General features: G+C 37.5%; 1 protein-coding gene across 10 annotated transcripts in view; it reads left to right on the top strand.

The window, feature by feature from the left end:
- The window catches only part of ZNF385B (zinc finger protein 385B), a 366,436-nt gene extending 356,020 nt beyond the window's left edge, over positions 1–10,416 (top strand). For all 10 annotated transcript variants that reach the window (XM_054699900.1, XM_054699901.1, XM_054699899.1 and 7 more), the window contains 4 exons: positions 5,783–6,028; positions 6,839–7,017; positions 7,626–7,727; positions 8,908–10,416. In XM_054699900.1, coding sequence (XP_054555875.1) covers positions 5,783–6,028; positions 6,839–7,017; positions 7,626–7,727; positions 8,908–9,126 — 746 coding nt within the window. In that variant the 3' untranslated portion in view covers positions 9,127–10,416. The remainder of the gene's footprint in view (positions 1–5,782; positions 6,029–6,838; positions 7,018–7,625; positions 7,728–8,907) is intronic.
- Positions 10,417–12,198: the final 1,782 nt, after the last annotated feature.

Raw genomic sequence — 12,198 nt, 5'->3', positions numbered from 1 at the left:
CATCCACTTGACGCTTTAATTTCCCTTCCTCCTGATGCAGAGTGGACTATGGGAAGGAGCATAGTTTGCTCCTTCCTTCTTCCCTATCATCAGTTCTAATTCTTGCCCTTTCCAATTGTTAGGTATAGGCGGAAGAACTAGAGGGGGGACAGGAGCAAATGTTTTTACATTTAAATCATGCTCTGTACATGGCAGGCATTCAGATGTTCTCTCTCTCCTGCTCTCTTTCTGTTTCCCTCCCTTTCTCCCTCCTTTTCTTCCTCTCTTTCTCTCTGGGACCAAGTGTAAAGTTTTTCCAAGGTTCTTCCAATCCTTCCTCATCTTCTGCTACCAGATGTCCACTCCTTAACCTCTGTTGACAGAGTCCTCGTAGTCAGCGTTTTTTGTGTTGGGCACTTATATGACATAAGTCTGGCCACCTTTCAAAATGACCTAATGACCCAAAGATAACTCATTCTACCTTGACATGCCAAACTGAAATTGCAGGTTCTTCAACCCTTTTTTGGTCCAGCCCACTTTCTCTCCACCTTTCATGTCCCTAATTTACTTGATAGATTGCCAAGACTAGGAAATGAAATGCCAGTGACCCTTCTAGTTTTTCTCACTTGGCTGATTGAGAAGCTCCCAATCAGGCCAGCAACTTAGAATGCCAGTGAGTCTTCTAATCGCCAATCCTTATATAATCCAGGGAGATGAGTGATATGGTGTTGGTAGCAGTATACTGTTTCTTATAAATGCTACTGGTATGTGTCTAAGGAATTTTTGTGGACTTTCTCTAACATGCTGAGATTGTTACTACTAACTGCTTTCAATTTGAGACTATGACCATCAATCTGAGGCAACAGAAGTCCCATTTGATACCTTTTTAACATTAGTAAAAGTATAAACCAGAAATAACTCAAATATCAAAAGAAGACTAGTTGAATAAATTCTAGTGAAGTCATATAAGTAAATCTCTTTTGGTGTTATATATCATGGTCCAGTTTACATTTATTGACATGGAAAAATATTGTTGATTTATTGCTAAGTGCAATGTTACAGAATAATTATTTCTGTGCATTCATACTCACTATTTCATAACAAATAGTGTGGAGAAATAGATAACAAAACATATTCATTGTAGGTCAAGTGTCAGCAAACCTAGTCTGGCCTGCTGCATACTTTTATAAATGAAGTTTTACTGGATCTCAATCATGTGTTTTCTGCTTTCCTGCTACAAGAGCAGAGCTGAGTAGTTGCAACAGAGACAATATGGTCAGTAATGCCTAATATATGTACCATCTGGTAATTTACAGAAAAAGTTTGCTGACTTTTATTCTGGATGAAGGAATAATGGGTGATTTTTAATTTTTGTCTGACTCTTATTTTCTACAGTGAGCATAAATTTATCATGAAGACATGTGTCTGTTATTAAACCATTAACCTGTTTAGAAAAAAACATATTAATCACATTAAACTCAAAATAAACCTTATATTTTTCATGGAATCATGAAAAATTTAATTATCACTTCCAACATTCTACTTCAAATACAAGATCTATGATGCAGTTAATGTTGATTGGTTTAAAAATTAAGACCATATATGGAATAACTATTCTATTTGCCAACAGGACTAGTTTCTGAAAACTGCTTTCAGAGCTTTTGGCATGTTCCTTTCATTTTCTGTGTCAACATCTTGGTCTTCTGAGGCTGTATTTGAGTAATATAGTGCTAAATTTCATGAATAGGTGAGTTAATTCCAGTAGTTTTTTGGAGTGAAAAAAAAGGGTGACAAATACATATTGAAAGCAGATTTTCTTCACAGGATTTGTCAACTGCATATGAAAACAGTTCCAAAAATTGAGGTTTTCAAAATATTCAGAACTTTGGAAAATAAGTGAATCAAAGTGAAACCTCCTAAGGAGGCTACTCTGAAAAACCAAATTCACTTGGATGAATAAATTATGTTTATTTGTTACAAAGGGCAATTCTGATGCAGCTAAGCAAATCTTGTTCAAAAATCCTGTAGGATAAAACCTTAAAAAAGATGTTTGAGTAATCAGGAAATTATTAAGACAGTCAAAAGACCTGTTAATTAACATTAGGAGAGGGAATACTTGAAAATGGAATTTGTATTAACTAGAAGTTCCAGATGACATGCATCTTTATTAAAAAGAAATGGCAGTGGGGCCTCCCCCGTGGCGCAGCGGTTGAGCGCTGGGTTGCGAGGCTGCCCGCGGCCTCTGCGGCGCCGGCTCAATCCCCGGCTGCTCCCCGCCACCGGAGGAGGGTCCCACATGGCGCGCAGACCTCTCCTGCCGCCCGCTGCTCCCCTCAGCAGTGTGCTTCGGTCCTTCTGCCTGCTCTGCTCCCCGCTCTGGCTCTGGTGAATTCTCTCACCCTCCCGCGCTTCTGACTGTACCCAGTGCTTGTATAAAAAATAAATAAATAAATAAAGATAATCATTTATATTAAAAAAAAAAGAAATGGCAGTAAACAGTACATTCATTAAACTTTCAAATACACAAAATAAAAGGACTTAAAATGCCATAAGGAAAGAGAAATAATATAATGGATTTTGATTTAAAACACCAAGCAATTGAAATGAGAAATAATAAAATTAGTCTTTGAAACTTATCAATTTACATATCCAGAAAGAGTGCCACAATTTAAATATATTAATGCATCAGTGACTTTCCTGATTTTAAGATTTGTTTTATTGACAAGCTAGTCCAGTGGCGTAAATATGATGGAACAAGTCATGCATTTCTAAAGTCAGAACTTTTCCCTGCTCTCCAAGATTAAGACTCCAACCTTATGTGGTGGATAAAAATTAAAACATACTTTATCTAAATTTTAGATCATGTAAATATTAATTACATCATATCTCTTACTGTTTTTAAAAGGAAATTGCTATCCTTAGTGTCTACTTTAATTACTTTAAGATATTCTTTGACCCAATCCACCTTTATATTAATACCTCTTATTACTGTTGTTCTCATTCAATTCCCAGTGATCAAGTACTCAACAAGCAAACCAACCGCAGCTTCCTAAGACTTAAGCATTTCCTCATGTTTTCACTTCTAACCATCTACTTCCTACTTTTTTTCCATCTCTATTCTGTGCCTATCTAAACTTGACCTTCAAAATCCAGCCAAATACTATTTTCTTTATGAAAAATGTCTCCTTCCGAACCCGAGGTAATCATTTCCTGCTTTAAGCTCTCATGCCTCTTCCCAGTTTCTATCACCAATTAGATGTCTCTGAATAACTCTTTCCTTCTCTGTGGAAACCGTTACTTGCTGAAGCATATACCTACTGTATTTACTGCTCTCTTCAGTGGGCAGAATAGCACACTGTCAGCAATTAGCATAGTTAATATGCACTTGTTAATAAATAAATGGTCTCTTGAAAAGGACTTAGGAAAAGGAAATCTATTTTTAAAAAAAAATCAGGCTATAGAGAAGAAACAAAATTGTGTTTGTCTTACTGTAATCTGAATTCCATGATTGATGAGTAGAATAGATATTTTCATGTAAGGCAAATATGCTTTAAAACCAAACAGTAATTATATAACAAAGCCACAGCTATTTCACATCTCTGGGTGGCTATTGTGTACCTTACCAGGTCCTCCCTTTGGGCAAGCAGATTAATCCACTGACTGGTGATTTTTTTTTAAGATTTAATTATTTATGCATACAAGAGCTGGGGTACAGGCCAGAGATGCAGGGGGTGAGAGGATCCACCAGAGACAGAGCGGGGAATAGAACAGGCAGATGGACTGAAATACACTGCTGAGGGGAGCAGCGGGCAAGACAGGAGAGGTCTGCTTCACCATGTGGGTTTCTCCCTGGCCAGCCGGGGATCAAACTCATGCTGCAGAGGCTATGGATTGCTTCATAGTGCAGTGCTTAACCCCTTGCGCCACTAGGGAGGCCCTGACTGGTGATTTGTGAAAGAAACCATCATGCCCATTTATGCCACATCCTAATCTGCAGGGCATTTTTTCACTTTGATGAGCTCAGTTTCATCTTTAAGATAGAAATAACCATTTGGACTTACCTATTTCACAAGTTTGTTGTGAGTGATAAGAAGAATATAAGTAATAGCACTTAGTAAATTACAAAGTTCTGTATAATTATATAGTTATAATGTAAGAGAACATAAGGACGATCAATATAAGGGATATTAAAATAGTAATATAAGTTAAGATTGTGTAGTTGACAGGTCATATTCTTTAGGTTAAATTTATATAAAATATGAAGGAAAGAAAGGTTTTGGTGTGTAATAACTTGTTTCCATCACCAGAAATTGAGTCATTCCGCAGGGGCAAATATTAAGATTACTCAATTATTTCACTGCTTTGTGAGTTCTATAAAATTACAAATTCAGTCTGAGGAGTCATAGATGAGTGTGGGCTGAAAGTAATCCTCAACTTAATTTACATAGTCTTACCATTTAGGAAGAATGATTTTTTTTCCTTCCCTCATACTATTGAGGTCAGTTTAATAAGTTTTAGGTCTTTTCCATTATCTTCATGGCATCTTGAACTTTTAATAAACTTGCTGAAAATGAATATAGATTGTGAAACCCAAGGATAAAAAGTTTACTGACATTCATTTGTTCCAGAGACCACCAGATTTAGAACTTACCTATAGAATCCTTGCTATGTCTGGTCTTGACCTGGATGGTTCCAATGCAGGAAAAGGGATAAAAATCAACTACTGATTAAGTAGAAATAGGATCTCCAGTCACTTTTAATGTATGTTATGTAGGTCTGTCCCCTCTACAGAACAGACTCATACTACCATTTCTCTGTTCCCCTGCTCAGTCCTTCCCACTTGGTCACCTGAGCCCATGGTACATAGTTCCAATTAACAGAGCACGTAACAAATACATTTTCACTTTCAATTCCCTTTCTCTCTTAATGAGAGTCTAACAGCATATCTAGACAATTTCTAAGAGCACTAGCTCTACTAGGATTAAACATGTGATGGAGTTTGCTGTTGCCTAAGAAGTTCCAGTTTCTTTCCCAAAGGAGCCACTCAACAGAATCTATGTTGAATAGTAAATGAGGTCTGATGAGTTAGATTCTGTTAAAGTCACTCTGACCCTTCTTGCAGTCTGCACATGAGCCCTGAGGATTATAAGTATTTAGTAGCTACATGATCAAAATGCCAAGATGTCTGTAAATGATTTGGTTAATCTTCATTTTGTGCTTAAGTTAGTGTCATTATTTAAAACTTATGATTTAGACTGGCAGTAATTAATAAGCATAATGAGTGGAATCTTTGCATCTTGTAGTTTGGATAAATTGAGTTGCCACTCAGAGCAGCAAAAACTTAACTAAACCTAATCAAAATGAACCATGTTCCCCCCCTCCCCTCTACCTTGCACACCAAAGTTAAAAGTTTAACTTGGTACAAAATTGAATTTTGATTTTATATTTATGTCATAATTAAATTGAATATTCAAATGAAACTATCATGACTTATCTCCTGTTATCTTCATGTCATGTAATCACATTACAGAATAGTTGGCTTTTGTGTATATTAAAAACTTCCCTAGAACAGAATTTACAATTCAAGCATACCAGACAGAAAGTTACCTGTTCTAAGTGGTAGAACAAAGTTGTTTTTCATAAGTCATCATGATCTGAGATGACTCAATTAACTAAAAATCTGTGCTGGCATAAAAACTACATATAGAAATGCAAATTTCTGGTTTTAATTCCTTTATGGCAGTTTATGTATGTTTATATGACATACGAAATTTTAATGTCATCTCTCTTGTGTCTCTCTTAGAAGATAAAGGGAAGTTAAAAGTGAACAGTTCCAGTCAGCCATCCAGCTCTGAAGGTGGCTCATTTCTCCTCAAATCTGGCACAGCACCCCTGGCACCTGGAGCTGCCACTTCTCCCTCCAAGAGCACAAATGGAGCTCCTGGTACTGTTTCTGAATCAGAAGAAGAAAAAGCCAAAAAATTACTTTATTGTTCACTATGCAAAGTGGCTGTGAACTCCCTGTCACAGCTAGAAGCACACAATACAGGTTAGCAGCTACCATTTGAATTTAAATAATGTTTATAACAAAGCCCAGCTTTCCCCATCAGAATGCCATATCTGTTGTTCAGACATTCAGTTTGTTCAATGTCTTCTCTACTTTTTTGATTCAAAGGACTATTTTCAACAAAAGTATAATCATGACTTTGGAAACAGCAAGGCAAAAACAGATTGGAGATAAAACTTGTTCTGTTCTTTATTCCCTCAAAAACCTCTAATACTTTCCAAAATTCATGTTGGTGAAGTTTCAAAGAGGGAAACAAATATCTGTGCACAATGTTCACTGCAGTACACATTAAAAAAAGAGAATAAAATGGAAACAACCTAAAAGTTCCTCAGTAGGAAAATATTGAATAAATTACAGTAACTGAATATGGTAAAATATATTACCTAGTCATTAAAATTTAATTACAAGAAAATATGTATATATGAAATTTTTAGGATGTTAGTATGATTTTAAAGATATTTATGTATGATTTTAGTATACTAAGGAAAAAAACCTGAAAAGAAATACACTAAAATGATAACCAGTGGCAATCCCTGGTCGGTGAAAATAAGAGTAATCTTTATTTTCTTATGCTTCACTCTACTATCCATATTTTCTTCATTTTATACTATTATGTTTTCCTGTTTTTTACAATGAAAATGTTATAGATGTATAATTACTATCAAAATGGTCATTAAAAAGCAATGGGAAATTCAGCCTGAAAACATTAAAAATAAATTTCTCAGGGATATGAAAAGAAAGCATTTCCTATCATTCTTAAATAACTATTTAATATGTCTCTTTCTGTCCTAGGATCTAAACACAAGACTATGGTTGAAGCTCGTAATGGAGCTGGTCCAATTAAATCCTATCCTCGACCTGGCTCAAGGTTAAAGATGCAGAATGGCAGTAAGGGTTCAGGACTACAGAATAAAACATTTCATTGTGAAATCTGTGATGTTCATGTTAACTCAGAAATTCAACTCAAACAGGTAGTATATCCTGAATTAGTAGCTACTGTTGCTTAGCATTGCCATTTGACTGTGTATCTCTGAATCTATGTAATGGCTTTCGCTGTGCTCAGTTAAATTTACTAACCTTTATGGGATCCATACAGCAATTGAAAACATACAGAAGGTACGTAGAAGAGAGTCAGTACCAAACATTTACACACCTGTATTACTCTCTGTCAGATCGCAGGTCAGGTATGAGGCAGGTGAGCACAGCCATCACCTGGAGCTTACAGTCCTCGGAAGGATCTTCTGGAAAGATAGTAAGATGGCCAGCGCTTGTCTTCCAAGGCCATTATCTGGTTAGGGAAAGAGACTCATCCGTCACAGTGGTAATACCAGGCAAAGTAGGGTGAATGCAATAGAGAAAGAACAGGGAGAAAAGCATTACAAGGGAGTGGCAAGAGTTTTAATGTGGAGAACATGGTGATTTTACCCAAACCATCTTGAAACTATGGACCTAGGATTAAGAATGGAAAAACCAGCTACCTCTATCTAGGAAATGTATTTTACCATTATTTTTTTAGGAAATATATTTTACAGGATAAATATCACATTTAGATTCAGCTAATGCATCATCTTTTTTCCAGCACATTTCTAGTCGAAGGCATAAGGATCGTGTTGCAGGGAAACCATTGAAGCCGAAATACAGCCCTTACAACAAACTCCAGCGGAGCCCAAGCATTTTAGCAGTAAGATCACCTCTCTTGCTCAGCTATTTGTGGGGTAGACTTGCTAACTTGGCAAGGACCATGGGTAAGGAGGGCCTAGGGACTCATTGGTCATTGAGAGGTTTTGATTTCAAATAGCCTTAGTAGGCAAAAGTTTCAGACTGAAGTGCTTTTGTCCCTTCTGTGGAACACCTTGAAGAGAGCTTCCTTCCAGAAGAGAAACTGAACTTCATGAAGTGCAATGCCTTACGCTTTAACAAGTCTCTCTCTCTTTTTCTCCACTCCCCGCACCCCCCAGAGGTAAAATGGGTGTTTGTGTTCTCTCTCCATGTCTACCAGGGGTCCAGCAATAGGTGTCATATATCCATCCCAGATGGATCATTTCATCATCTTCCTGGGACTCTGCCCAGTGTGGCAATCCCTGTGAGGGTAAAGCTCAGATTGGCCAGCTGGATACAATGCTGAGATTACCTCTCAGTTTCTTCAAAGCTACTGTCTGATGCTGCAAGCAGGTGTTACCTGCATTAAGCAAATCCAGCCTGCAAAGCGCCTCCTGATTTCAAAAGAGAAATTAATGATTCCTCCCTGGATTTCTTTTAATAAAGTTTCTAGCCCACTTGCAATCATTCCCAACGAGAAATTTAAGTTAGCTGCAGTTTTTCAAGAAACATTCTTTGAGTGGTCAGAGAAAAAGAGCTGAGACTGTTTTCATGACTCTTCATGGGGCCCTAATTTTCCAAACTTCAGTTACCTAGCTCAGTGAGCATTTTCAAGAGAAGTGAAGTGAAGGGTCATGCATACTGTCAAAAAAAAAAAAAAATACTCCCTCAAGGCTCATTGTGGTCTAAACAAATCAGAAACTGGAATTTAGCTCCATTATCTAAAGCAGGAAACCTTCTGGGTATGTTTGTTCTTTCTGAGCTATAGCATGAAATCACCCCAGTGTCTGTTCAGAGAGGTGGCCCTATGCCCCAGTGCCCAGGGGCAGATACTACCAGAAAAGAGTCGAGAAAGAAGCAAATCCAAGTACAGGTTTGCCAAGCTTCTTGGAAACCAGTTTCGTGAAAATAACCATTTGATTTCTCATAGTAAAGACTTTTACAAATTGACTTAATTTGCTATTTTACTTATGAAATTAGATGTGGTGCTGCTGTTCAAAACAGTATCTTCATCCCTTTCCTGGTTTTTCTCCCTCCATTAGGCAAAACTTGCATTCCAGAAGGATATGATGAAGCCTTTGACCCCCGCCTTCCTGTCCTCGCCCCTGGCGGCGGCAGCGGCCGTAACCTCGGCACTGTCACTGCCACCTCGGCCGTCAGCCTCGCTCTTCCAGGCTCCAGCTATACCTCCAGCGCTCCTGAGACCTGGCCACGGGCCCATCCGCGCCACGCCTGCCTCCATCCTCTTCGCTCCATACTGAGGGCTGCAAGCCCTTCCGCCCCCCGCCCCATCCCTGCGATGTTGAGGCCAGTAGCAAAACAGAGAAGGAAAGCCACGAGGATACAGCAATTGAAGCATTTTGTGTTGCAGTGCTCCCACCCAGTCATAAAATGCAGCAGACTACTCGAGCCCTGACTCCAAAGAGTAACAAATCACTAGTTCATGAGTGCTTTTAGAGACCGCTCCTGTCATTTAGGAATCTGAGCAGCAAGGCTTTATCTCCTTATCCCCTTTCTTACATCCCCCCTCCCCCAATCAATTCGTGCATCTGAGATATTTGGTTTCTTGCAAATGTATTGGTCAGAAAAAAAAAATTATATATATATATATCATTCTCTGACTATTTTTCCATGGGTGTGATTTGGCTTAGAAACAATATGGAATATTTTCCTGACAGACTTGAAAACTAGGGTCTTCCTCACACGTCTGTACATAACTCTGGAATCCAACTGGGCACATTCAAGTGTGGAACAAAAATAGATGAACACAAGTGCTTACTTGTGGCTACCATCTTCCCGACGATCGCAACGTCTTCTTTTTGGTGTACTTTGTTGACAGGGATTGTGTACTGTTTTAGACCCAAGTACTGTTGTATCCTGTGTAGTTCTAGATCTGTATCTCTTGTCTGAATTAAACATTTTTAGTTGCTGTGTAAACGTTAGGAAGCAAAGTAGCTTTGAATTTTCTCTTTAAGAGAACAAAAGATAAAGTAATGTGTTTCCTTTATTTTACATTTTATTTGGTGATATTTAAACAAAATAGAAAGCCATATAACATAGCTATAATTACTATCTGTTTGCTATTTTTGTTTAACTTATTTGGTAGCTTCCTCACTGGTTTGAGTTGCTAAGCAAATGTGTACACACAGAAAAAGAGCTTCCTAAATTGCACATTTTTGCACCTCTAGTGCATTCTGCAAGAAGACAATGAATCTATGTATTTCTACGTAATTATCTTTTTCATTTTTAACCTGTTTTCATTTGTAATGATGCTACATAACTTTGTGGCTCCCTGATGCAATAATGTACAGAAGATAAAAAATTTATAATTGAACAATCTGTCTTTCTGTTCACTGAATATGTTGCAGGTCATGCTCCCATGCCCCCCTTTCTAAACTGATAGCAACAAGACTGGAATGTTTGTGATATCAGGGGCAAGAGGTATCATAAAACAACAAAATAGGGTGAATTCTTTTAGAGCATCTATATCTGCAATCTGTAAATGGTAAAATGTCTGTGTATTTTTTTAAATGTACCTTTTCAATAAAAGTGCAAAAAATAAAAATCTGTATTTTGAAAGTTATTTTCCCCTGAGACATCTCCAAATTGAAATCATCTGATGGAAGATTTTCAGTAGGTGCAAAGATTGCTTCTTACATATTTAGCATTTTCAGCTCTTATTTGCAGCATATTCATTTGTCATGTTTATTCATTACTGTTCACAGAATCTGCATGAGGCAAGACTTGACTGCTGTTTTCCCTCTGAATCTCTAAGAAGTTGAACCAAAGTTGTGAGTGAGGCTCAAAATCACAGTAGTGGCCTGTTAAAAGTTTGTGACTCTGATTTTTTTTTTTCAAACTTGCTGTGAGTTTTCTGAATCCCTAGCTCACTTTTAATTCATTTCCAAAGTTTTTATGACCTCTTTCAGAGAATTCTCTTCTGCTCCCCCTTCACATTCTCTAATCATCCTACTCTAACTTGTTCCAGTTATCTGTTGCTCTAAAACTTAGTGGCTTAAAAAGCAACCATTTCATTATATCACGACTTCAAGGGTCAGGAATCCCACCAGGAACTGACTGAATTGTTCTGTCCCCCCACATATCAGTAGAGGTCCCTTAGGTGGTATCCAGCTGGTGGGTGTGCTGGTCTGCAGGGTCTCAGATGGCTTCACTCATTTGTCTGCCTGGATGGAGATTGTTCAAAGACTGAATACTACTAGAACAGTTACTGAGAGCCTACATGTGGCCTCCCCAGCATTTTGATCTTAGGTAATTCAGGGACCCTAGTAATTCAGGGTCCCCCAGAAAGAGCATTTCAGGAGGTCTGGGTGGAAGGCAAACTGCTTCTTATAAAGTAGCATCGAAACTCTCAGCCTGTCATTTATACTACTTTCTGCTGATCAAGCAAGTCACTAAGGTCAATCAGGATTCAAAAGGAAGAAAAATTACACTTCCTTTGTTTTTTAGAGGAGCAATTGACATATAACATTGTGTCAGTTTCAGGGGTACAGTATAATGATTTGATATTTGTATGTATTGTCACCACAGTAAGTCTTATCTGCATCTGTTACCACACATAATTGCTATTTTTTTTCTTGTGATGAGAACTTTTATGATCTCTCTTAGCAACTTTTAATTATGCATTACAGCATTGTCAATTGTAATCAATATGCTTTATATTATATCCCGATGACTTACTTATTTAATAACTGGAAGTTTGTCCTTTAAATCTTCTTCACCCCTTTCACCACCCCCAAGCCCTTACCTCTGGCAACCACCAATCTATTATCAAGATTTGAAGCTTGGTTTTGTTCAGATTCCATATAAAAGAAAATAATGAGTTATTTTTCTTTGTTTGACTTACTTCACTTAAGCCTAATGCCCTCAGGATTCACTCATTCATGGTATTGATAATCGCAAGATTTCATTTTTTTTTCACTTTATTTTTTTATATTTTTTTTTTGTTTTTTACATCATTGTTCATTTTTAAACAATATTCCCCAGTTTCCTTCACCAATGCACCTGTGCACCATCACCTCAGTCCCCTATGCTCCTCCCTCCCTCCCTCTGACCCCTCTCCCTCCTCTTCCCCTGCAGGATGTCTCTGATTTATAACTGACCAAACAATATTACATTGTATATATTATATTTTACTTTTCAATGTGAAGAAAAGGTTTAGTTTTTATCTTTAACCTACATTAATTATGTTACAGAATTTTGAGGGGAGTGGTAACAAAACTATTATAGATCTCCTTTGCCACCACTTTAAGCCTAACCATGTTGATTTTTAAAAATGAAAAGAATTGGTATAGAGTAAAAACTCAGCTCCCATT

Source organism: Talpa occidentalis, unplaced genomic scaffold, assembly GCF_014898055.3.
Source record: "Talpa occidentalis isolate TD23 unplaced genomic scaffold, MPIMG_talOcc4v2.1 talOcc4.3, whole genome shotgun sequence".
Taxonomy (NCBI): Eukaryota; Metazoa; Chordata; class Mammalia; order Eulipotyphla; family Talpidae; genus Talpa; species Talpa occidentalis.
This window is presented reverse-complemented; position numbering and strand designations above follow the sequence as displayed.